The following is a 27,971-nucleotide window of genomic DNA, read 5'->3' on the forward strand; positions in this document are numbered from 1 at the left end:
TCCAGCCCTAAGCAAACAATATTTTGATAATGAAAAATGTAAGCATTGTGTTTGGACTGATTCTTACTCTCCTAAAACCACATGCTTCTTCCTCTCTCCTAGAATGTAACTGAGGGTAATAGAATAGGAGTTCACACAGAATGGGGGTGTGGTACCTGGCCTGCACTCCTTACTGTCTTTCCTGGGGTGGGGTGGTCTACTCTTTCTTTGACAGGAGCTTCCACATCCAACACTGGTACATTTGTTGCTCACTGCAAGGTTTAAAACACCTCTGAGCATCTGCATAGCACCATGATTGCTTCTGGGAGTTCACGCTACATCCACCTCCTAAAAGGTAACACCTCTTAGAATATATATCATGTCTAAACTCTTAAAAACTCTCTAAGTGGGCTGGGGAGATGGCTTAGTGGTTAAGCACTTGCCTGTGAAGCCTAAGGACCCTGGTTCGAGGCTTGATTCTCCAGGACCCATGTTACCCAGATGCACAAAGGGGCACACACATCTGGAGTTCCTTTTCAGTGGCTGGAGGCCCTGGCACAACCATTCTCTCTCTCTCTCTGTCTCTATCTGCCTCTCTCTCTGTCTGTCACTTTCAAATAAATAAATAAAATAAGTTAAAAAAAAAAAACTCTCTAAGTAACTACAGGGTGCCCCTGGCCCCTCTAGACTCAATGGAGAATTGAAAGTTTTATCTTCTTCTGTGCCTAATAACATCATACAGGTGCTCTAGTCACAGGGGCTTCCCATGCTCTTGCATGGGCCTCTAGAAGGCAGGGGCCTCAGAGAACACCCACTTACATTATAAGTCTGAGGTTTTCTCCTTTCTCTACTCTTCACACCAGCGACAGAAGCAGAACACTGGCATACCGAAAGACTCTAGGAGACCACTGTGATCTAGACCCACATCCAGTAAGTCCTTAAGCTCCTTTTACTATCCAAAAAAAAAAAAAAAAAAAAAAAAAAACTCTCTTTCTCAACCTCTCCTTCTCCCCTGCCATGTAAACTTCTCTTTATACCATTTCCTGTATAAATCTGTTATCTGTGTTTCTATTTGAAGAAAAAGTTGGAAGTTGGAATTCACAAATGTCTGCATGTTCACTGTGATAGTTAAAGTGTTGTCAACTTGATCTGTTTAGTAATCCACAGAAATCCCTTTTGGATGGGTCTCCACCGCTGCTTCCAGGACGGATTAAATGAAGGAGGAATCCTTCCTCAGAATGAGCCCTTCCTCCAGAGCAGGCAGCCCTTCTCAGAGGGGGCCTTCATACTAGAAAGCTCTGGGTGAAAACAGCTCTTTCTTTCTTTCTTTCTTTCTTTCTTTCTTTCTTTCTTTCTTTCTTTCTTTCTTTCTTTCTTTCTTTCTTTCTTTCTTTCTTTCTGTCGCTCCCATCCTCCCATCTTTCCTTCCTTCCTTCCTCTTTACTGCAGGAAGTGCTTGCTGCCTTCCAGCATGGCTCGAAGACCAGCGTGAACTGAAGACCAGCGTCAAATGAAGACCAGTGCATCAAAAACCACCAGCTCCTTAGGAAGCTTCCAGGCCTTCAATGCTGGATTGGGACTGCTGAGGCATCTGGCCACATGGACTGAGCAGCTACAGGGTTTCTTGATTATCAGGCCTGCAACTGCTATTGGCTGATTCAATAAATTCCCTTTTTAATACAATTCATTCTAGCAGTTCTGTTCCTCTAAAGAACCCTGACTAATATATTCACAGTGCTTGTCCCTTGCAAATTAAAACTAAGTTTTTAAAACTGGGATTACTTTGTTCTTTTCCAAAATTCACATTGAAAGACAAAGTTGTTTTCATATATTTTTCATTGCACCTGAAGAAAGAGGAAAGATTCTAATTCATTGAAATACTCCAACTAATTGCAATGAAATAACCCATATGCAGTTAAAAATGCCTTGATGTATCCATGTCTATGCAAGAACTCAAAGTCACTAAGAAGAGGACATATTTTTTTTCCTCTCACTTTTTATTAACATTCCATGATTATAAAAAATATCCCATGGTAATACCCTCCCTCCTCTGCCCACTTTCCCCTTTGAAATGCCATTCTCCATCATATTCCCTCCCCATCTCAATCACTCTCTTTTATTTTGATATGATGATCTTTCCTTCCTCTTATGATGGTCTTATGTAGGTAGTGTCAGGCACTATGAGGTCATGGATACCCAGGCCATTTTATGTCTGGATGGAGCACATTGTAAGGAGTCCTACCCTTCCTTTGTCTCTTACATTCTTTCCACCACCTCTTCCGCATTAGACCCTGAGCCTTGGAAGGTGTGATTGAGATGTTACTCAGTACTCCAGTAAATTCTTTCCAGCACTATGATACCTTCTGAGTCGTCCCAAGGTCACTGAAGAGGATTTATTTTAAAAAGGAAAGAAATTAAATGGCCTATCTTCCATCTGTGTTCTAGCATATAGAAAGATTAAAATTTTGTCTAACACATAATTTGAGAAAACCGTAATAGTTCATGTACTAAATCTGGCCCACTATTTGTGTATAATTAGTAATTTGCACTACAAGAATGTTTCTCTCTCCTTGAAAATAAATACAAAAATATAAAATAAAATAATTTTTACATGTGGAAATGATATAAAGTTTAAATTTCAATGTTTGCTAATGAAATTTTATTGGAATACTCCACACTTAGGAAATTGACATTCTGTCTAAGGCTGCTTTACCATACAGTGGCAAATAGGAGTTCTTTTAACAAAGACATTCAGTGGTTGTTCAAGTCCACATTTACTCTTTTTGCCTTGGCAGGAAAAGTTTGCTGACATCTGGCCTAACCAGCTCATGCTGGCTGTGCTGCACTGTATGATTAAGGCATCCAGAGACGCTGGCTGCTGTGTACTTTATCATAGGGTTCCACTTCAATGATTAGGGTTCCCCTGTGCTTGGAAGTGAGGGTGGAACATGTGTTATTTATATTTATTCATTGTTGTGAATAAAGTAGGCTCATGAAAGGTAAAAGATGACTATAGATTCTAGTTGGAAACATTGTGCACGTTCCTTCCTGTTACCATGTTGTGTATGGGTTAGCCAGCAAATACTTATTTAAACTCTAACCTTGAAGTTCTGTCATCATATACTGAATTTTCATACTCACAAAGGATGTGATGGAGAAACAACCAATTTAAAGCATAGAAACATGCTTTTACTTGTTCGTTTCTCAATATTAATGTATCTTTCTTTAAAATAAATTTTAGGTAAAAAAAAATAAACATAACCTCAATAAACTCATTCTAAAAGAATGTTTTGAATTTCTTCCTTGTTTCAGCGCCATTAATTTATATCTAAAAGTTTTTCATCATTCATAAACTTCTGCTTTCTCCCAGTTGTTTTCATGCAACTATTCAACATAAGTGTTCATTCCATAGAAAGACACACCAAGGTTCAGCCATTTGGTCTGTCTTTTAGGAAGTAGAATTTTATGGTACCATTGCCGTTTGGGTCCCGATTACTGTTTTCCACCCTTTGATTCCCTCCCCGCCCTCCCACCCATCTTATTGTCTAGTCCATGAGGTGCTTGCTGGGTATGTAAGGCATCTTGGGCAGATTCAGGTTAGGTGTTGCAGATAAGTGAGACTATGTGTCGATTTTTTTTCTGTGATTGAGTAAGTTTGCTGAGAATGATCTGTTCCTGGTTCAACCATTTTTCCTCAAATTTCTTTATGTCGTTTTTTCTTATTGCTGTATAGAATTCCATTGTGTAGATATACCACATCTTTGTTATCCATTCTTCTACTGATGGACATGTGGGTTGATTCCAGCTTTTAGCTATTATGAATTGAACTGCTACAAACATGGTTGAGCAAATCTCTCTGGCCTTTGGTTTGAAGGTTTTAGGGTACATGCCCAGTAATGGTATAACTGGGTCTGTTGGTATTTCTATAGTCAGCTTTTTCAGGAGTCTCCATATTGCTTTCCAAAGTGGTTGTACCATCCTGCATTCCCACCAACAGTGAATGAGTGTCCCTGCTTCTCCACATCCTCACCAGCATTTATTTTCATTTGACCTTTTGATGTTGGCTATCCTTATTGGGGTAAGGTGGAATCTCATAGTTGTTTTAATTTGCATTTCTCTGATGATTAGGGATGATGAACATTTTCTTAGGTGTGTGTTTTCCATTTGTATCTCTTCCTCTGTGAATTGTCTGTTTAACTCTGTGCCCCATTTTGTGAGTGGGATATTTGTCTTCTTATTGTTTAGACTTTTGAGTTCTTTGTAAATTCTAGAGATAAGGCCTCTATCAGTTGGATAACCTGCAAATATTTTCTCCCATTCTGTGGGTATTCTATTGGCTTTGCTTATTATATGCTTGTCTGTAAAGAAACTCTTCAGCTTCATAATATCCCAATGGTTGAGTGACTGTTTTAGAACTTGAGCCACTGGGGTTTTATTCAGGAAGTCTTTTTCCATTCCTATATCATGGAAAGTACTTCCTAAATTTTCTTCCAGTAGTTTTTGAGTTTCTGGTCTTATGTTGAGGTCTGACCCTTCACTAGACCCTTACAGGAAACACCTGAACCACAAGACACTGGAGAGGGTAGGATAAAGACTGACCTAAATCTCCTACATTTTCCCTCCCTCCTTCTCCCCCTCTCCCCTCTATCTCTTTCCTCTCTAACTCTTGTATATTAGTTATCTTTTTCCTCAATTTCTTAGTGGACACTGACCTGTAACCCCCACTTCCAGCTTGGGCCTACCATCCACAATGAGCTTTTGATCAGAGAAACCTACAAGGTTTCCCAAAACAATGACAAACTTCTGTCAGAGTACTTGATGACCCACCAAAGGCCAGTGGTAAGACCCTATTGCTGAAGACTCCATACGCAGCTGACGCGAAAATGGAATGACATGGCTGGAAGCCAGAAGAGAGTCAGTCCCCAGACAGTCAGCATGTCTAGTGCCAGAAGGTGCTACATAGGTGACTGGGGGAAATGACCAAGATCTGTCCAAGCAGCACATTGTTTAACCTAATTAGCAACAAATAACCGGATGTGATGCCCACACAAGTGCAATAGTGGTACACAGCCATGGTGAGGAATCAATTGCTCTTGATTTGGCTAACTGATCCACTCAGTGGTACTAGACCCACAGCTGGAGCTGGGAAACAAGTCAGAACCATACCCAAACACAAGCCCACTCTACAATATCAAGCTACCCTCAATCACGGGATATAAGAGGGCCTACACCTATCAAACTGTCTATCAAAAAAGTAAGTGTTATCTCAATTTTTTGGGTGCTAACTTACTCTCCGTTGGAGAATCTGCTTCTCTTTTCCAGATAGATGCAGATCCTAAGAAGAGAGCTGCCCCAACATACCTCAAAAGGGGCCCAACTGAAACTAAGGACAACTGGCGAAATAAGTAAGGGTGATGTTTTCCTGTGAACCAGATACCAGCACAAAGGGGAAGGAGATCAACGCAGAGAAAAATCAACTCCTACCAAATCAGAGAGCCAAAGCCTTAGAGGCCCCCAACACCTCAGCACTGAAGCAGACCAAAAATGAACCCAACATGGCTCAGGGAAATCTTGCAGAAGAGGGGACGGAAAGAATGTCAGAGTTACATGTTGGGTCATGATTTGCAGAGACATTTATCATACTAATAACTGGGGGCTAACTCCACAATGCACGACCCATTTTCATTAACAAGGAGGGTCTAATGGGAAGGGGTAGATCACAGATGAGCCTAAAAACTGCCTATATTCACTGAAAAGAAAACTAATAAATTAAATTAAAAAAAAGATACACCAAGGTTATTAAAGCAAAATTTTGTAATGAGTTTATGCCTCTGCAGGATTATGTACGATGAGAACTGATGCATTGTCTTTAATCTACCTCCAGGCTGGTTTTATGTTCCATTGGACTGGAAATATTAACAATTTCTTTCTCTTGATAACTCTCATTAGTTATGCATTCTTCAAACACATGTTTAACTTTGGCTCAATGTAGACACTAAATAGAGTAATATATCAGAGAATTATATTCTTTCAATATTGATCCATCTAAAACAAAAATAAATGAGAACACATTGGCCTTTAAAATAAACCATATAGCTATAGTTTAGGGTAAATTATTACAATGTTTTCCCATTTTGCCTATATTTTTCAGGATAAAGTATATTCATGCTAGACTATTTCTATTTTTCCTTACAACTTCTATCCAGAAAGCACTCCTTCTTGCATGAAAACAACTGGGAGAAAGCAGAAGTTTATGAATGATGAAAAACTTTTAGAAATAAATGAAATAAATAGGGTTTTTTTTTTAAAAAAAAATTGTGTTCTAATACAGACCACGAAGAAAGGTAAGAAAAAAAAAATGTTGATTTAATCCATAGAAATCTTGTTAATATTTTTGTGACTCCTTCCCTATGAATGGACCAATTCAGCTGCATGTTATCTCAACATCTTTACTTTCACTATTAATAATGGTCGTGTTCCTTAATTCCATAGCAATTTATATGTATTTTTCTTAAAATATAATGTCAAACCAGAACACCCAGGAAAAAATAGATTATGCTTAATAAACTACTTGTAGATAAATTAAAAGGTAAATATTATGTTATATATTGTTTATAAAAACAAAAAATAGACAAAGTAAAAATGGATCTTACTCTTATATCATTCATGGATTCTGATATGCACAGCAGGGGACTCTAGTCATGCCAGCTTTTTTGGAGGTCCTACCAAAAGAGTGTAGATGCTCAGATGCCCCTAATCAACAGTCCTCTTCTGTTGAAGAAAGCCATCCTCTGTGTCACACCAAGCCAAGAGCTTAGGGATGGACTCACATAGAGCAATGAAGAAGGAATGGAGCACCCACCTAGCCAGCCAAATCCACTAAATGAACCCTGATGAGCAATGTCACAGTCAGATTGCCACACACCTATGGGGTCCAATCTTAGCAACAAATGTTAGTATTTAACAGTTAATGAATCTTTTTATAGTAGTACCTGAGTGGACAGAACATATTATTCCCAGAAGTTATATAAAAGTGTGTTGTGTTCTGGTATTAACCATCACTGGCTCCTCAGAAATCATGGGATCTTTAAAATATCTCTTTCTCAGCTTTCTAGGCTAGACCTCCAACTTCCACTATTATTCTAGTTAGTCTTATTAATCCCTGTCTTTATTTGTAGCCTTGCTAGGTGTGTCCTCTCACTTTGAAGATTTCAAGAATCATTAGAATTCTTGCTTAAAGGATTGCAAGACAGTCACAGACTTTATTCTATCTGTTTGCATTTAGACAAAGTTCAGTCTTACAAGAAAGAATAGATTACTTTAGTTTTAAGATAAATAGCCCTGGCTAGTTTTTATCCTTGGTAACTGTACAAATCTGAACAAATATTAAGGTATAATTTTCTACATTTCTGTAATTATGTCCTAATATCCAGGAGTAGCCAGTAGTTTGCAGGTAATGAGCGGCATATTAAAAATCTCATCATTGAGAATCCTGTGCTCTACTGCCTTCTATGTTTCAGCTTAATATTCTAATCAATTAGTATTAATGGCAGAAAGAGGAGGGTAGGGAATGACAGAAACTTCTGTGAAAGTTCCCTGATTAACTGCTATATTCCTGCCTACAGCAGGTTCTTAAAAACCTACCACCTTGTATGGCCTTAAGATCTATGTCAGCTAAGACTCAGCTTAGACTTATTTATCTTGAAATTTTATACATATAAGCATAAAATGACACATTGAGAATCTAATTATATTACACTATATTGGCAAGAAATGAAGTCAACTGAGTGCAGCTAAAGAAGTGGTCATACGTAGGTTTTTGTTTAAGTCAAATAAATACTTGCAGGTTGAATTTCACACAACTAGCTCGCTGGCCAACTTGCCAAGTTCTGTGTTTGGGGAACACAAAGAGAAAGCAAATAAGATACCAACTATGGAGGGTCAGGGGATGGACAAAGGAGGATAGTGAGGAAGAAGGCTAAAACAGAACAAAGAATTGTAACACATATATGTGATAACCCCATTACTTTGTGTACTTATAAAAAATAATGAGAAATGGCCAGGTGTGGTGGTGCATGCCTTTAATTCCAGCACTTGGAAGGCAGAGGTAGGTGGGTCACCAGGAGTTTGAGATCACGCTGCAACTACATAGTAAATTCCAGACTAGAGCAAGACACTACCTCAAAATAAATAAATAAATAAATAAATAAATAAAATAAACAAATAAAAATAAAATAAAATAACAAATAAGAATAATGCAAAAGATTAACTAAAAGACATAAATGAACATACCCAACAAATATTCACTCCCTTAGTGGTTAAAAATGGTCAAATAAAATGCTATTTTTTTCATTTTTTTACTAGTAACTTCCATACAAATAGACACTATTTCATGATCATAATCCCTTCCCACCACCTTTTCTTTTCCTTTTCCCCTATCCTTCCTCCACTGGATCCCTTCTTCTTTCTAACTAGTTTCTCTTCTATTTTGTTATCACCCCCCCACACACCTATAATGCAAGTCTTTTGTAGACAGCATCAGCTAATGTGAGGTCATAAATGCCACAGCCATTTTGTATCTAGAAGACAGTATTGCAAAGCACTTCTCTCCTTCCTTTAGCTCTTACATTCTTGCTACCACTTCTTTTGCGATGGTTCCTGAGCTTTAAGGGATGTGATAAAAATGCTTCACAAAGCCAGGTGTGTTGGCACATGCTTTTAATCTCAGCACTTGGGAGAGGAGGATCTCTGTGAGTTGGAGGTCACCCTGAGAAAACATAGTGAATACATGAGATCCTCCTACATCTGCCTACCAAGTGCTACGATAAAAGATGTGTACCACTGTGCATAGCCTACAATGCTATTTTTAATGATAATACTTGTCATGTTCCAAAGTATTACAAGCATTTAGGATGAATTAACAAATATCTTTGGAAACAACTTGACAGCACCATGTCACACCTGTAGTTCAACACTTGGGAGATTGATGCAGGAGGAGTTCCATAAGTGGAAGACAGTGTGGACTACTTAGTGAGTTTCAGGCTGACTGGAGCCACACTATGAGATCTTGGCTCAAAAAAAATAAACAAATGAATAAATAAGAAAGCAATTTTCCTAAATCCATTAGAAACTCTAAAGGGATGCATATGTTTTACCTGGGGATTTCATTTTTGAAAAGATATCTAAAAATAATATTATTCATATGTGAAATTCTTTAAGTAAAAGATGCTCACTTTGGTCTTATTTATAGTAACAGAACCTGGGAGTCTATTAAATATAAAATAAGTTTTTATTGTTAAATAAATTATGGCATATTTACTTAATAAATTATTATGTAATCAACCAAATATATGATTATGAGGGGGTTAAGATGGGTTGGAAACAAGATAAAATATGTAGAAAATTAAAAATTAAAAGAGCAATTTACTATACATTGTAACAAAAATATGAAAAATAAGAAAGCAAACAATACATATGTAATAAAAAAAAGACATTGAATGTCACAAAAATATTAACAAGATTTCTATGGATTAAATCAACATTTTTTTTCTTACCTTTCTTCTTTGTCTCTATTAGAACACAATTTTTTTTAAAAAATAAAACTCTATTTATTTCATTTATTTCTAAATAAGAAACCCTACTTTCCAGGCATCAAGGCCAAGCAAAGGACTCCAGACCCACTGATTAGTGGCTGAGATCCTATCTAGTACCTTCCCCATGCCTCTGTGGCTCTTGGTGCATAGACTGGGTCACTTAGTGTCAAACTATTTCCCTTCCCTAACAATCCATAAAGAGTAAAGAACTCCCTATGCTGTTTGAGAAAACTGAAACATGCCTTCTTCCCATCTCTGGTTTTGGTGACTCCATCCTGTTATTCCATGGTAGTTCGCCCCCTCTTCAAATCAAAGCCTTTTTCTGCCTTCAAAGGCCCATCATGCCTCCTGTACCATAATGTTACTAATTCTTCTAATCAAACTTCAATTCTAAAGGCAATAGGTCCCATAGCACGTCCCAGTGTCAAGGTTTCACTGCATCCTTGTGACCAGCCAGCATCCTTCTCTAATATCCATCAGTTTCCAAATTTTATCTAATAATAGTTATAACATATATGATAATAAGCAATAATTTTAGAATCAATTTCTTTTCAAATTAATTTCTGTAGTATCTTTAAGTCATTTTTGAGTTTAGATTTTTTAGCCATTCCTTTTTTTCACAAAATCAGTTATTTAAATAGGTTGTAATATATCAAAATTTTCTCTTTTCCCCTTTTTATTACTTAATTATTATTTTTTTACATAGGTTGTAGTATAACCCCTATCCTTTGGTCCCCACTACCCTGTAGGATCTCATAAATAGGATTATTGGTGTTCACTGTGGGGTAATTAGGGCCTCTGTCTCTGAGGTGAGATGTGTTTCAGGGTATTTCTACCAGCCTTGTGGCTCTTAAAATCTTCCTGCCCCCTTTTCCTCAACAGTCTCTGAGCCTTGGAAGGTGTGTTCTTAGTTAATGTTGACTTCTCTGTGGCCTCTGTATTTATGTTACGATGTGCTTTGGTTCACCGCAGTACTTGTTGCTATTTTCCTGGATGTGGATGTCAGGCTAGCATTAGGAGCAATAATGCAACACTGCTTCCTCCACAGTTTTTTCTGGAGACCAGCAAATGTGGTAGAGGTGGCACATCTCATGGCAAGCATTCACCTATTTTGGATCTCCCCAAGATTCTCTTCCATCTGAAAAATAAAACAGACATGGCTGAGAGCAGCTTTGAAGGGGATATGTATAGAAGATTGAGAAACATTTTGATGAGACTATCCACTTAACTTGTACAGAGAACATGTGATTTCTCTCTGGAAATTATGATTTTCTTAACCATAGGGTCCTGATATGGTTCTTAATGCCAGTTGTGAGTTCCCTCTCACTGAGTGGAACTCATGTCTGATCAAAGGGCAGTTGGTTACCCACAGAGGGTGTGTGCCACTATTGCTTGAGTGTGTAGTTCTTGACTAGATGGTGGATTGCATGAAGTTGTGCTGTTTGTTTATGCTGTTAGTGATCATTGTCACTCAATAGCTCCCATAGCACGTCTCAGTGTCAAAAGGGTTTTCCCACATGAGAACTGGCTCCCCTCTCATTTCCCATGTTGTCTCTCTGTATTCTGAGATGGGAGCCTATGGTGGCTTCAGCAATAGGCTCTCATCTTTTAGATCTGTCAGGTAAGCAAGTGCTTGGCAAAATCCTGCAGTGTTTTGGGGAATTACATGGATCACCCTTAACTGCTCACTGTAGCGGTTATTCTAGACCTGGTCCTGGGATCCAGAAGCCAGACACCATAGAATTAAGCTTTCCCTGCTTTCTACTGTGTATTTCAGTCTGGTCCATCCACCTCCCTTATTTGGGGGTTCTATCTCCAATACAGGCTTCCATGAAGAAGGTTCCTATAGTGCTGACTCCTTTAGTCTGGTTTTGTGTAGTTCCCCTCCACAGCTTCCCTTTCCCTGAAATTCTTTCCTTCTACTGGCTTGTCTTGTACCCGTTCCTGTTCTCTCTCCCTGTCTGCAGTAGGAAAGAATCTCAAAGTTGTTTGAATTTGAAGTTTTCTGATGAGTAAGGATGCTGAGCATTTATATGTGTGTGTGTGTGTGTGTGTGTGTGTGTGTGTGTGTGTGTGTGTGTGATTTTTATTTATTTATTTGAGAGATAAAGAGGGAGAGGGAGAGAAAGAGAAAGAGAGCACATGCCAGGACCTTCAGCCACTAGAAATGAACTCTAAACATGTGTGTCACCTTGTGTTTCTGTCGTACATGGGTCTTGGGGAATCAAGCTGTGGTCCTTTGGCTTTGCAGGCAAGTACCTTAACCACTAAGCAATTTCTTCAGACCTGAACATTTCTTTAAATGAGTATTGGCCATTTTTATTTCTTCCTTTGAGAATTCCCCATTTAGTTCTCTATCCCATGTTTGTGTGGATTGTTTGATTTTTTTATTACTTAGCTTTTTTGAGTTCTTTATAGATTCTAGATATTAGGCCTCCGTCAGAAGTACAACAGGCAATCATTTTCTCCCATTCTATGAGTAGTCTGTTGGCTATGTTCAAGAGATCCCATTGACTGAGTTTTTGATTAATTTCCTGAGCTACTGGAGTCCAATTCAGGAAGTCTTTACCCACTCATATTTTAGAGTTTTCTCTATTTCCCCCAAGTTGTTTTAGATGTCACAGTTTTATATTGAGGTCCTTAATATATTTGGAGGGTTTTTTTTTTTTCAAGGTAAGAAGAGTGGCTCTAGTTTTATTTTTCCACATGTAGTTATCCAATTTCTCCAGCACCATTTGTTTTAAGATGCTGCTTTTTCTCCAGTGTGCTTTGTTTGCCCCTTTGTCAAAGATCCGGTAGCGGATCTGCTATTCTGTTCCATTTAAAGTTGCCAACAATGGTGTGAGCAACCAAGGGTCTAAGCTTCCCTGAAGCAACCAGTCTGACAAGATGTACATACCAGTGCAATGGTGGCACACAACCTTGGTCAGTAACCAACAGCTTTCTGATTAGCTAAAAGATCCACTCAGTTGAAAGGAACCCTATCTGGAACTGGGAACCAGACCAGAATCCTATGGGACAAAGATTATGCTCTCATTAATCTTTGGCCAAAAGAGGGTCTCTACCCATTAAATTCTTCCTAAATTAATAATATTTTTGCCATTTAACCTATTCTGACTTCATTCTCCACTGGAGAATCTGTCTTCCTTTTCCAGAAGGCAGTGGGACCCAAGGAAATAAGCCACCCCCTGCACCTCAGCTAAGACCCAGGTGAAACCACAGAGGAATTGGCCAGAGAAGCAAGAGTGCTACTTCTATGGTGAGCCTAACAGATCAGCACCAGAGTGAACAAGAAAAATGCTGAGGACACTCAACACATACCAAAGTAGAAATCCAGAGGCTACTGAGAGCCTATCACTGAAGGAGACTTAAAACACACAAACTGCAGCACAGGGAATTTTGCAGAAGAGGGGATAGAAAGATTGTAAGATCTATGGATGGGGACATGATACCTAGAAGCATTGCCTTCCCCCTCTGATATCTGACTGCTACTCTCACAGCTTAACTCACAACACCATGGGAAATACCAGCAACCCCATTGAGGAGGTCCCCCAATGGAATGGGGGCAGGGACAAAGGAAAAAGATGGTGGCACCAACACATGATGTATCCATACTAAGTATTCCCATTAAAAAGATAAATACATTTTAAAAATGATCATATGGTCCTTGTGTATAAGTTTATTTATGTAGTGTATTATATTTATCAATTTCCACATATTAAGCCATCCTTTTATACCTGTAATGAAGCCAATTTAATCAAGGTGGATAATGCTTTTGATATATTCTTAAATTCAGTTTGCAAGGATTTTATTCATAATTTTTAAGTCTAAGTTTATCAGGGATATCAGTCTATAATATTTTCTTGTGTCTCTGTCTGGTTTTGTTATCAGTAATGCTGGCTGTCAAAATTTCTTCTTATTGTTAGTTTAATCTACCAAGTTTACTGTTCTAATTCTGTGATTACTGCATACTAACCTTGCCAATTAAAAATGCCATACAATCTTTGGGAAGCACAGTTGCCTTGTATGTGAAATGGTGATTACAATAGTTTGTCACAGATGTTTTCCTGCATATCAGAAGATACAGCAGAGCCAGGCATGGTGGTGCAGACCTTTGATCCCAGCACTTGGGAGGCAGAGGTAGGAGGATCGCTGTGAGTTCAAGGCCACCCTGAGACTCCATAGTGAATTCCAGGTCAGCCTGGGCTAGAATGAGACCCTACCTCAAAAAACCAAAAAAAAAAAAAAAAAAAAAAAAGACACAGCAGAGATGCTAAGAGCTGCTACCAAAAGCACTAGCTCTTTTCTTCTAAAAAATATTGTTTCTGCCATCCAAGAGCACAAACCACCACTGTATAAGAATAAACTACCACAGAGTCTCCTTGTTTTCACTGGAAAAGCTGACAATATTGTATGACATAATGTTTATATGTGTTTAAACTGAGGCTATAAGTGTTAATAAGAATAAGAAATTTTGGGTTGGAGAGATGGTTTAGCAGTTAAGGCTCTTGCCTGTGAAGCCTAAGGAGCCAGGTTTGATTCTGTAGGTCCCATGTAAACCAGTTGCACAGGAGGCATATGTGTCTGGAGTTTGTTCACAGTGGTTTGATGCTCTGGAGCACCTGTTATCTCTGTCTCTCACTGTCTTTCAAATAAAAATAAAAGCATATTTAAAAAAGAATAAGAAATTCTATATCTATGGTCATAAAAATGATACCCTCCTGGGAGAAACTTTGAATAGTTTTGGAATTTTAATGGGGTACACACTATTAAATGTGTTAGACTGTTTTAGGATAATGGTACAAGTACATTTTGGGGAAAAATATTGTCTTGTTAATATGCTAATTTCACAGATATATTTCTACTTGACAACTGTGGAAATTATTTTAATTAGAGTCATACTTAGATTCTAAAATGAGAATTGCTACTAAAAAGCAGTCTTAATTTTCATCAAGAATAATTTATTGTATTCTTTTCACTTTATTCTTGAATCTACACACATTGGAAATGATCATGTCCCTTTTAATTAGTGGCCTAAAGCAGTCTTTTTGTTTCCTGTTCTTGTGTACTGTTTATATCAATTATCTTTATTTCACTTTCAGTTTTTCCTTCATTTAAATCTTGATGTGATAAAACTTCACAATGAGATGATAATAAGAGTTTTGCTTATTTTTAAATAAAAGTCTATTTAGTATAATTTCCTTTGTTTCCAAATAGTGGATGGGTAAATACTCTTCAGTGGGACATGATAGAAAATCATGGGGTATAATTTAGTTGGAATTGTTTTTCTCATGTAACTACATGGTCCTTTAAAAGGATTGAGAAAGAGACTTAAATTGATTCTCAGTTTCCATCTTTCTTGTATGATTCCAATTAAGTTCTGTGACACTGCAGGTACAAGAAAAGCCTTATAATTATCATCCTTTTAAAGCAATAACATAACCATTATAATAATAAATGTTCTGTAGGCATATGCAGTTGTGCATATAAAAACCTGAGGTTTTAAGGAAAATTATGGTTCAAAAAGCACAATTAAATGTGTGTATAATTTGTATTCCTTCATATTTTTCTATAAACACATGACATTGAATTATCACAATAAAAATTTAATTAACTGAATTTATTATATTTATTTCTGATGTTGGTGATTATATTAAAATTTTGAATGATATTTAATGACTAAAATACAGAATTAGTACATAGTATTACAACAACTTGCACACATATTGGGCTAGTTTCCCAGTAAAAATAATTGTACTAATATAGTTAAGGATTAATTGGTCTATCAAGTGTCAGTTTTACTGAAACCAACATTTGAATGTATTACTTTCAAGAACTTACTGAATTTTAAATAGATATGAGTATTTTGAAGTGATATATGAACTAAACCTATGAAACAGAGATATTAAAGGTCTCCTTTATAATGGAAATTTGTGAATTTGACAATATTCTCTAGTACAGGAAATTTTATTTGGTCGCCTAATAGTAGCTAGTAAAAAATGGTGTTTCATGCTGGGTGTGGTGGTGCATACCTTTAATTCCAGCACTTGGGATGCAGAGGTAGGAAGATTTCCATGAGTTCAAGGCCACCCTGAGACTATATTGTGAATTCCAGGTCAGCCTCAGCTAGAATGAAACTAATTCAGAAAAAAAAAAAGGTGTTTTGACTGTGTCTTTATTCTCAACTAAGCTAATTGAGTTCCATTTTTATAGAAATATTTGTGTAGCTAAGTTGTATAATTAATTGATCAAATTTTATAGCAAATCACAATAAAAGGTTGTAAATAATCCCTAAACCATAAGGCATTTACTTTTCCAGTGTCTACATTTCATTTTAGAGAACCTCAGGTAACCTAATTCCACATCCTCCTTAACATGTCTGATTTCAGAAGGCAAACAGAATCAGACCTGTTTAGAACTTGGGTGACAGACTGTCATACATTAAATGCAACTTTGTATGTGTCATTTTCTTATCTTTTCCTCCATAAAATTTGGGACTGTTTAATGATTACGTATATAAAGACAGGCATCATAAAAAGTAGAAAGAAAGAAAATAAATAAATAAAAAATAAATACATAAGCTGTGATCATGTGTAGCCTCAAAGCATTTTCTAACAGAGTTCAGGGTGACTAAATATGCATAATTTAAAACTCAGGGCTGGAGAGATGGCTTAGAGGTTAAGCGCTCGCCTGTGAAGCCTAAGGACCCCGGTTCGAGGCTCGGTTTCCCAGGTCCCACATTAGCCAGATGCACAAGGGGGCGCACGCATCTGGAGTTCGTTTGCAGAGGCTGGAAGCTCTGGCGCGCCCATTCTCTCTCTCTCCCTCTATCTGTCTTTCTCTCTGTCTCTGTCGCTCTCAAATAAATAAATATGAAAAAAATAGCAAAAAAAATAGCTAAAACTCAAATACATGAAATACTTTATTTATGCACTTATATGTTTAGTTTGGTTTTAATTTCTAAACATATTAACCAGAAACCATACTCTTTATTTTCTAATTTTCTTACATAAACATGATAGCATATGTTACCAAAACTACACATAAAATTTGAAATGACCAATAAAAGGATGTTAGAAATTGCCAAGTCATCTAGGAAATATGACCATCATTAAACCACTCAACATATTTTGTAGATTGGTTCTGTTTGTTAATATGTCCTTGGTTAAAGTGTGAGCTCATTTCTCCTCTTTCTGATTTGTCACAAGAAAATAATTAGGTGAGATATATAATTTTATAATTTCTTTTTAATTAAAAATGTTTTGCAGAGAAAGAAGAGAAAATGTCTGGGACTAAATGTTTTAGTAAAGTAAATTTTTGTTCAATTATACAGTTAATTAGAAGAGAATTAATGGCTTTACATTACCTATGTATATGTCATATTTTTAGTAAAACTTAGAACTAAATTGCAATGAAAACTTTTAATAAGTCATTTTTATAAACATTCAAAGAATATTAGTGATTCCAATTGCAAAGCCTGAGCATATGTATATGCACAGTCACAAGTACACTCCCTAGGTCTTTAGAGTGGGTGTGACATGAAATAATATCCAAATTTTTATCAGTAATAAAAGCAGAAAAGCAATGCAGGTTAATGAGATTTTCACCCATTACCAATTTAGTGGGAAGTCATAGTAAGTAAAAAAAGACAAATTAAAAAGAGATTGAAGAGTTTATGATACTCTCTAACTGATTTTCCATGGATAAACTGGAGCACAGGGGAAGGGGGTGCAATAACCAGACACTGCACTTGCGTAGATAGAGATATGTGAAAAACTAGAAATGGCCAAATATAAACCAAGGTTAGAATAGACACAAACTATACAACAGCATTCTGTACTTCTACCAAACACAAAAGGCCAGACCTTGTTGAAGCAAAATGCCAAGAGGTGCATTTCATCCTCTAATAACATCAAATCTTGTGAAGTGAGACTGTTGTCTTAGAGTAAGAAAGGATTCTGAACAGTGAGAAGAAGAATCCTAAGAATGAGATGGTGAATTTTTATTAAAATTACAAGTAAAATTAATAAAGTCTTCTAACTGTCTCCAATCCTTATCTCTTTAATCATGAAGGCATGTTGAGGTATGCTCTAAATATCTCTCATTTCTATTCTTCTTCAGCCATCATGACATCATTTCTCACCCAGGATAAAGTCAGAAGCACTTTGATGCTATCTTCATAACCACTTCCCAGTGGCACCTCCTACTTGGTGTTTTCTCAGTAAGTTGGCCCCTTTTGTGTTCCATGTTCTTTGCCACTCAAAGGTGAGTGAGGCGGCCTCCTTTTGTTTTTCTCTCTGTTTGTCTGAATATTAGGGAGGTACATTTTTCATGCTAGGTTCACCTGGCATCTCCACATAAGGGCTGACCCCCAGGAGACAGAACCCCCAAGTGGTCACCTGAGTGGCCTTTGACCAGAGACACCCTGTGGGAATACAGCCATGGTGTAATGAGCCACATAAGTCCCCCACTAAGCATAAGGCACTCTGGTCTGACACACAGGTTGTCTCTTCTGCTGTTTTTTGTGCCTAAGAGATGAGCAACCTGCCATTACACTGCAAGGAGCCCCAAGTCAGGGAACTCAAATCCCTTCTTGTAACTCAGGGATTTAAGGTTAAGTCTGCAGAGTTGGAGGATTTTTGGAATGAGGCTGTGATACTGCCACCCTGAATCTCTCCTGAGAACATGTGGGACCCAGACTCATGGATGAGTGTTCTCTTCCTCACCAGGAAGCTCGAAGTTGGCTGGGGGATTGCTTCCCCGCCTCTTTACTCCCTGTTCTCCTTGCCATCGCAGTGCGTTTCAAGTCTTCTCCTGAAGAAGTCACAGCCAGTCACACTTAACTATGTTGTGGTGAACTGAAGTTTACATAAACAATGCCATACTTTGTCACATGATATCATAACTACAATTGCTGAGTTTATGTTCTAGGTCAACTTCAACTTACATAGAGAGTTATTAAAGGCAACAGAATTCTCTCTGAAGTGGGACCTTATAATTTGTCAGGCATTAAAACAAACAAACAAAAAAAGATTGTAATGTCCCATTACTTGAAAGGAGGAGGCAAATGACCTGACTTCTAGGCCAACCTGCTTCAAGTTAGCAACAAAGTTTGCCTTAGTTACTCCTAAAAAAATCATTTCCAACTATGTTATTGGTATTAATGACATAAAATTGTCTTTAGACTACTTGCTTGTTAGTAACAGGATTAATCAACTTGGTGTACTTTTCTTTTTTTTTTAAATTATTTATTTATTTATTTGAGAGCCACAGACACAGGGAGAAAGACAGATAGAGGGAGAGAGAGAGAATGGGCGCGCCAGGGCTTCCAGCCTCTGCAAACGAACTCCAGACGCGTGCGCCCCCTTGTGCATCTGGCTAACGTGGGACCTGGGGAACCGAGCCTCGAACTGGAGTCCTTAGGCTTCACAGGCAAGCGCTTAACCACTAAACCATCTCTCCAGCCCTGTAGTTTTCTTAATAGCCTTATTAAAAAGATGTTTAATAAAGGGGTGAGATGAGTTGATTGAAGGAACTGGGAAGGAATTTTTCAATGTTGCAACATAGAATGCTTATTAAAAATGTCCCTGAGTTACAAGAAGGGATTTGAGTTCCCTGACTTGGGGCTCCTTGCAGTGTAATGGCAGGTTGCTCATCTCTTAGGCACAAAAAACAGCAGAAGAGACAACCTGTGTGTCAGACCAGAGTGCCTTATGCTTAGTGGGGGACTTATGTGGCTCATTACACCATGGCTGTATTCCCACAGGGTGTCTCTGGTCAAAGGCCACTCAGGTGACCACTTGGGGGTTCTGTCTCCTGGGGGTCAGCCCTTATGTGGAGATGCCAGGTGAACCTAGCATGAAAAATGTACCTCCCTAACATTCAGACAAACAGAGAGAAAAATAAAAGGAGGCCGCCTCACTCACCTTTGAGTGGCAAAGAACATAGAACACAAAAGGGGCCAACTTACTGAGAAAACACCAAGTAGGAGGTGCCATATTGCTCTGCGAGAAGGAAGGGTGTTGGCAACGTTGCCAGCGGGAGAAAATGAAAGTACTGCCGGCAAAAGGGAGTAAAAATCAGGACCCAAGATGCGAGGTCAGAATCCATGCTGGCACAGGTAAAGAGCAGCACGATGGGTACCAGCTGTTGCTGGACACACCCCCCACTCCAGAGTCCTTGGGAGTGGGGGTAAGAAGGTGCAGAGACTCTGGGAGTCAGGTGAGAAGCTGAAAGCAGACTGTTTATTGAGGAAAACAGACATCTCCATAAACCCCTTCCCTGGTTCCCATTGGTCCTTTCATATACCCCTTCCACACTTCCCATTGGTCCTTTCATGGTTTGGCATTGTGTTATCCCTTTTCATTGGCTCGTTTCCTATGTCAACAGTGTCCAGGTGTTTAGGCAGGATTTAGGTTGGCTCACAAGGGAAGTAGCCTTCAGGCATGTGCTGTAATCTCAGGGCCTCATCCCAGGGCCCTCCTGGCTATGCTTCTCTTACAAGCAATCCGAAAACTCATTTGGAAGCACACAAAACCACCAATATCCAAAAAAATTTTGAGCAACAAAAATAAGTCTGGTTGTATCACCATACCTGATTTTAAGCTATATAACAAAGCCATAGTAAGAAAAACAGCATGGTATTGGCCCAAAGACAGACATGTGGACCAATGGAACAGAATAGAGGTCCCTGATGTTGATCCAGGCAGCTACAGTCATCTGATTTTTGACAAAAATGCCAAAAAATAATAATAATTAGAGAATAGCCTTTTCAAAAAGTGGTGCTGGGGTAACTGGATAGCTATATGTAGAAGGATAAATATAGACCTTTGTCTTTCTCCATGCACAAGAATCAACTCCAAGTAGATTAGGAACCTTAATATCTGAACTGAAACTCTGACATTGCTTCAGCAAAAAAGATAGGGGAAACCCTTCAACATATTTGCATATACAATGCATTTTTGAATATAACTCCAATAGCTCAGGAAATAAAACCACTAATCAATCACTGGGATCTCATGAAATTACAAAGCTTTTGAACAACAAAGGAACTGTGAATAGGGCAAAGGGACAACCTACAGAATCAGAGAAAATCTCTGCCAGATACACATCTTACAGAGGATTAATATCCAGAACATATAAAGAACTCAAAAGATAAAACAAAAAGAAATCAAACAACCCAATTAAAAATGGGCTATGGAACTAAATAGAGTTTTCAAAGGAAGAAATACAAATGGCATGTCAACATCTAAAAAGAGTGTTCTCTACCCTTAGCCATATCTGTAAGTATAAAAGTTGTCAATAAAAAACTGAAAAAAAGCAGACCTCAATATGATACATACATAAAAACAAACAAGTATATGTTTGTATCATGTCCTTGAGGAAGCCTGTGTTGTATACTGGCATTGGACCATATGAGTCATCTTTTACTTAAGAGCATCTCAGCCTTGTCCCTGATACTTCATTTGGCAGAATCAAGGCTCCGTGTGATCAAACATGACAGATTTGTTCATTGTCATAGTTCTTGATACAAAGATAAAATAAAAATGAGCATTGGATGCATATCTGTTAGACTGTAAGTGAAAGTTGAATTTATAAAGCAGTATTATACAGTAGTCATATACTGAATTATAAAGTATGCATTAATAAGAAATTACTTTATAGAAAATATAAAACAACGAGACCCTGTCCCTAGTGAGCTCAAAATCAACATCCTGCTTCCTTCAAATCCAAAGTGTGTAGGCCACTAGGGAACCGTGAGGACAAAGTCCAATTAATTTATGGTCCAGATCCATGTCTGTTACATAAACGGTCCTGTCTATAGATCACCTTGTGTCTACCAGTGGAGATTCTGTTGCTACATTTTTAGTAAAACAAAAGGATTATCTCCAGATGGGCAAACCTAAATGCAACATAAGTAAAACACAAACCAAGGCAAAATAACCCCACCAAGTATTCTTAATAGCATAGGTGAACCCTCCAACAAAAGCTACTTTTTCAGGATGAAAATCTTGACAAAGAATTTAAAAACATGATTAAGATAAATATATACAAAAAACTTTAAGACAACATAAACATATAGCTAAATAAATGCAAAAGAATAAACTAAAAGAACTTAACAGACACCTGAGTGAATTTGAAGATAACACAAAAAATCAACTAAATGTAATGAGAACATCAAGCCAAGGAAGGAAATTGGAATATAATAAAGAGAGAGATGCTGAAAACAAACTTAATAGCAATCAAAAAATTAAATATGTCCATTAAAAAACTCTTCAAAAAAGCATACCAAGAGAATAGAACATATGGAGGACAGCATATCAGGATTTCAAGAGCAGGCAGAGAAAATAGATCAAGAAGCCAAAGTCAATGACAAGTTCAGAAAAACATATAAATAAAACATGAGAGAAATGTGGAACACCATAAAAAGACCAATATTCAAATCAAGGTCATACAATCCAAATGCAAAAGCTCCAAATGGAGCAAAATATTCAAGATCTGGGTAGAAATAAATGAATCATAAATGAAGAAAGTCATTGTAAAATTTGATAAAACATAGTAGGTTCTTCAAAAATATAAACAAGATTGGTAAACCCACTAGCCAAATTAACAAAAGGAAGAGAAAGAAGACCATAATAAATAAGATTATAGATTTAAAAGGAGATAGTACATAAAATTGAGAAAATAATATAGATATATCTCAAAATTCCATACTCCACCAAACTAAAGATTTGGAAGAAATCATTGAATTCCTTGGCACTTATGCCCTACCAGAGTTAAACCCAGAGAGATAAATAGTTTAAATAGACCTATCTATAAAACACATGACCAAACTGAAGCTAGAATTTAAAAGCCAACCAAAGAAAGTCCAGGCACAGACAAATTTACTGCTGAATACTACTAGACTATTATGGAAGATCTGAAAGCAGTGTTCTTCAAATTAGTTAATAAAATTGAGAAGTTTGAAATGCTCACTAATTCTTTCTGTGAAGACAGCATTACACTGATAGCAAAATGACACACACTGAAAGAAAGAGTTACGGAGCATTATCCACAGGGAAGTTAGATGCAAAGATTCTCAAGAAATTCTCACAAATTGAATTTAAGAACCCATTAAAAATAGCATCCACCTTGATCAAGTAGGTCATGAATGTGGGTATGTTTTAATATATAAAAATAAATATAACACATCATATAAGTAGATTTAAGGACAGAAATTTCATGATTATCTCAATAGATACAGAAAAGGGACTAGAAAGTGCCACATCTCTTCATAACAAAAACATGGCAGACTAGGGGAGGAGAGATCATATCTCAACCCATTAAAGCTACATATGAGAAACTTTGAAAATATCATTCTCTATGGGGAGAAACTTGTAGTAGTGCCACTAATATCTGGAAAAAATAGTAAGTATTCTCACTATCCCTACTTCTGTTTAACATAGAACTTAAGTTATTAGCTGGAGCAATAAGAACAAAGGAATAAAAAGGATACAGATTAGAAAGGAAAAAGTCAAAGTACCCATATTTGCAGATGATATGATTCGGTTCTAAAGAGATCTTAAAGACTCCAACAAAAGAGAATATAAAGCTGATAAACTCTTTCAGCAAACTGGCAGAATATAAAATTAATACACAAAAATTGGTAGCCTTGTTATACACCAGACAAACATACTGAGAAAGAAATAATCCCATTTACAGTGAACACAGAAAATTAAATAACTTGAAAATACCTAAGTAAAAGACTTCTATACTAAAAACATAAAATACTAATGAAATAAATTAAGAGAGATTCCAGATCTCCAGTGCTCATGGACCGGAAGAATTATTGTCATGAAAATAGCCTTCCTGTCAAAAGTGATAAACACAGTCAATGTAGTTCCAAACAAAATTCGAATACCATTATTCACAGAAATAGAGAAAATAATCTTAAAATTCATATAGAAACATAAATGGCTGTGACTAGGCAAAATGTCCCAAGCAGAAAAGAATATTGCTAGTGTATCACCATACCTAACTTCAAGTTATACTATAAAGCCATAGTAATAATAATAAAATAAAAACAGCATGGAACTGGCAAAACACCAGAAATAGAACAAAGAAATACCATAGAATGTACAGATATAAATTCTAATAACTATAGCCAAGTGATTTTGGGCAAAGAAGCCAAAAACAAACACAGGAAAAATTACAACATTTTCAACAAATAGTGCTGGAGAAACTGTATAATAACTTGTAGAAGAATGTCTCTAGACTCTCTTCCCTAAATTATTAACACAAAATTTAACACCAAATGGATTAAGGAATTGAATATAAGATCAAAACCTCTGAAAGAGCTCAAGGAAATTGTCAGGAGAACACATAAGTATGTAGGGAATATGTAGATGTAGGGAAAGACTTCCTGAATAGGTCCATAGTAGCCCAGGGAATAAGACAAATAACTAGTGGGTTTTCTTGAAAAAAACAAAACAAAACAAAACAAAAAAAAGCTTCTTTACAGCTGTGTAAACTATCAAAAAGTCAGTAGACAGGAGTTCCTTGCATGGAGAATAAATTATACACACCTCTCTAGAATCCCTCCCCAACAGAGTTAACATGGAAGAACTGGAATGCCAGAGACTTGTTGCTGGTTAGAATTATTGGACTTGGAAATTTGTCACTGGCTAGAGTTGTTGGAATTAAAGCTACAGAGCTTGATGTTTTCCCTGGTTGTTTTAAATCTTTTATTTTCCTCAATTTTTATTAACATTTTCCATGATTATAAAAAGTATTCCATGGTAATACCCTCCCTCCGCACCCACTTTCCCCTTTGAAATTGCATTTTCCAACATATCCTCTCCCCATCTCAATCAGTATTTTAAATCTTGTATTGGTTGAATGTTTCTTTGCCTATTCCCATTGCCATCTTTTGCAGTGTGAATATTTATTCTGTGCCATTATGGGTTTTGGGGGCTTATTTTTTGGCATTGTGGCTCACTTAAAAGATCTGGAACTATGAGGATGTATGTACATCACTGGAATTGACAAAAACTATGGCTACTTTTAAAGTTAGATGAATGCATCGCATTTTACATCATATATGGTTATCAGTTTATGGGGGCCAGGTATGGAATGTGGTGGTTTGATTCAGGTGTTCCCCATAAACTTAGGTGTTCTGAATGCTAGATTCCCAGCTGATGGATATTTGGGAATTAATGCCTCCTGGAGGGAGTGTATTGTTGGGGGTGGGCTTATGGGTATTATAGCCAGTTTCCCCATGCCAGTAATTGGCACACTCACCTGTTGCTATTGTCCACCTTATGTTGGCCAGGGGGTGATGTCCACCCTCTGCTTATGCCATCATTTTCCCTGGCCATCATGGAGCTTCCCCTCGAGCCTGTAAACCAAAATAACTCTCTTTTTCCTAGGAGCTGCTCTTGGTTGGGTGATTTCTACCAGCAATGTGAACCAGTCTGCAACATTACTCTACCTAGGAAAAGTATTCCTCATAATAGATGGTGAAAAAAATCTTTCCAGAAAACAAAAAGGTAACTCTATGATTATATGAACACAAAACCAGATGTACAGAGAATACTTGAAGGACTATTCCACACAGGACATTCAAACAACGAATCTCAAGAGCCAACAAGAAGATCACAATAACGAAAATAGTACAAAACACAAGAAAGCACCAAACCCCACAAAACAAGTCATCATGGCAGGGATTAATTCAAACCTAATAGTACTAACCTTAAATACAAATGATCTTAACTCACCCATCCATAGGTACAAGTTATCAGGATGTATCAAGTGGGTATTACCATATTAATATCTGATAAAATAGACTTAAAAACAAAAGTAACCCAAAAGAACCAAGAAAACCACTTCTTACTCATCAAGGGAACGATTCACCATGAGAACATTACAATCATTAGTATATATGTGCTAAACACAGGTGCACCACAATTTATAAAACAAAATCTACTCAAAAATAAAACAAATAAACACCAACAATATCATAGTTGGAGACTTCAATACTCCACTATCAATAGACAGATCATCCAAACAGAAAATCAACAGGCAAATAATACGCTCAACAACATCATAGATCAACTTGACCTAAGGGATATCTACAGAACTTTACACCCAACTCTACAGAATATACATTCTTCTCAGCAGCCCATGGAATCTTCCCCCAAATTGACCATATATTAGGCCATAAAGCATGCTTCCATAAATTCAAGAAAATTGAAGTAACTTCCTGCATCATGTAAGATCACAATGCTTTTAAACTATAAATTAACAACAGACACATAACAAACTCCTCCAGCTCCTGAAGACTAAACAACATACTCTTAAATATGGAAATGGCCATGGAAGTAATCAAAAACAAATTGTACCATTCCTAGAATTGAATGATAATGAAAACACAACCTACAAAACTTATGGGTTACAATGAAGGCAGTCATAAGAGGAAACTCATAGCCATAAATGCCTTCATTACAAAGACAGAGAGATTTCAAATCAAAAACCTGACTGTCCACCTACCTAAAGGCACTGGAAAAACAAGAAGAATCCAACCCAAGAAGTTCCAGATGGAAAGAAATAATCAAAAACAGAAATTAATGAATTGAAAACCAAGAAAACAATTAAAAATTGATGAAATAAAGAGCTGTTTCTTTGAAAAAATAAACAAGATTGAAATACCCTTGGACAGATTGACCAAGGAATAAAAAGAGAAGTCTTAAATTAACAAAATCAAAAATGAAAAAGGATAAATCACAACAGACATCAATGAAATTTGAAGAATGATCAGGGCATGCTTCCAAAAACCTGTATTCCATGAAATTAAATGATGTGGAAGAAATGGATGAATTCCTAGACACATGCCACCTACCTAAAATAAACTCAGAGAAGATTATTCACCTAAACAAACCAATCAGATCCATGGAGATTTAAAAGATAATAATAATAAAAAAAACCTTCCCAATGCTATGATGGAGAGCAGAACTATGAAGGAGAAAGTGGGGGAGGGGAGGAGAGAGGAGGGGAGGGAAATACCATGGTTTGTTGTCTGTAAGTATAGAAATTGTCAATAAAAGTATATAAAAACTTTGTGTATGAGTAAGTAGAAGAATAGATTAATGGGTGTGAAAGGCCCAAAATGAGGTCTGGGGAAAACATTGAGTAAAGGAAAGGAGGGACAGCTAATCAAAATCTAAGAGGATAAAAATAAAACTATTCAATCCTACTTTTTTGGACAATGGAACACTCAGGAGCTGTAGATTATTGCTAGAAAATTTTCAGTGCCAGAGATGGGATATCTTCCAGTAAGTTGTTGGCCAGGGAGATCCCTGATGCCCCCAAAACATTATAGGCCATTGCTGAGTCCCTTGGTTTCCCACCAGGAATAGATGGTAAGACCATATTGCTGAAGATTCCATATTCTTGGGCTGCAAAGCCACTGAGAAATCTTGCTGGATCTGAACTGATAACCTCTTCCGTGTAGACCAGCTGACAGAAAGCTGGAAGAAGCCATTCTACATGCAGTTCAATGGGAGAAAGAGAAATCACTGGTGAAGATACTCATCAGTGGTCACTGCAAGCCTTATAATTGGACATCCAGGCCAAATGAGCCAACAGGGTGCAATAGTGGCACATCTGTTATGGGGGAAACCAACTGCCCTCTAATTGGACTGGAGGCCCACACCATGGGAAGGGAATATATCCCTGATACTAAAAACTTAAAACAGGGGTAGTCATGAGCCCTAGTGGTGTAATGTCTGCTGTTGTCTGGCCAAATGTATATACTATGCTTATCAAAGTGCCCAGTAAGCACTTCTGTTAATGTGCACACCATTATATTAATGCTACTCTCAGTTTTGGCTGAGAATCTTCTGTTTTCAGATGGCAGTGACCTTGGGATGACTCAGAAGGTATCATGGTGATGGAAAGAAATGACTGCATTGTAATACTGATTGTTTCATGCTGTTTATCTCATTGCCATCTTGTATTTAAATGTGAGTGAATTTCCACGAATCAAGTAGATTTACACAAGACTCTCCTGCCCTTCCAAGGGAAAAAGACCTTGATGAAGTTCTGCAGACACATTCAGTGTTTGTAAATGTTTCCAAAGGTCGGGTTGCCAAGAAGGAAGACCTCATCAGTGCATTTGGTACAGACGACCAGACTGAAATCTGTAAGCAGATTTTGACTAAAGAAGAAGTTCAAGTATCAGATAAAGAAAGACATACACAGTTGGAGCCGATGTTTAGAGACATTGCTACCATTGTGGCAGACGAATGTGTGAACCCTGAAACAAAGAGACCTTACACTGTTATCCTTATCGAGAGAGCCATGAAGGACATCCACTATTCAGTCAAACCTAACAAGAGTACCAAACAGCAGTTCTGTGATTAA

At 37.3% G+C, this 27,971-nt stretch overlaps 1 protein-coding gene across 1 annotated transcript; it reads left to right on the plus strand.

The window, feature by feature from the left end:
• Positions 1 to 291: 291 nt before the first annotated feature.
• On the plus strand, positions 292 to 27,971 carry LOC123457794 (ribosome maturation protein SBDS-like). Its single transcript, XM_045142477.1, has 2 exons — positions 292 to 334; positions 27,577 to 27,971. Exons 1-2 carry the CDS (start codon positions 292 to 294, stop codon positions 27,969 to 27,971), a joined length of 438 nt encoding a protein of 145 aa, XP_044998412.1.

This window comes from Jaculus jaculus, chromosome 1 (genome assembly GCF_020740685.1).
Source record: "Jaculus jaculus isolate mJacJac1 chromosome 1, mJacJac1.mat.Y.cur, whole genome shotgun sequence".
Lineage (NCBI taxonomy): Eukaryota > Metazoa > Chordata > Mammalia > Rodentia > Dipodidae > Jaculus > Jaculus jaculus.

Bases quoted from the DNA above. Each gene is read 5' to 3' on its own strand.
- LOC123457794 (XM_045142477.1), top strand. From the start codon at position 292: ATGATTGCTTCTGGGAGTTCACGCTACATCCACCTCCTAAAAG. The intron at 335-27,576 runs GTAACACCTCTT...TTTAAATGTGAG, and splicing joins CTACATCCACCTCCTAAAAG to TGAATTTCCACGAATCAAGT.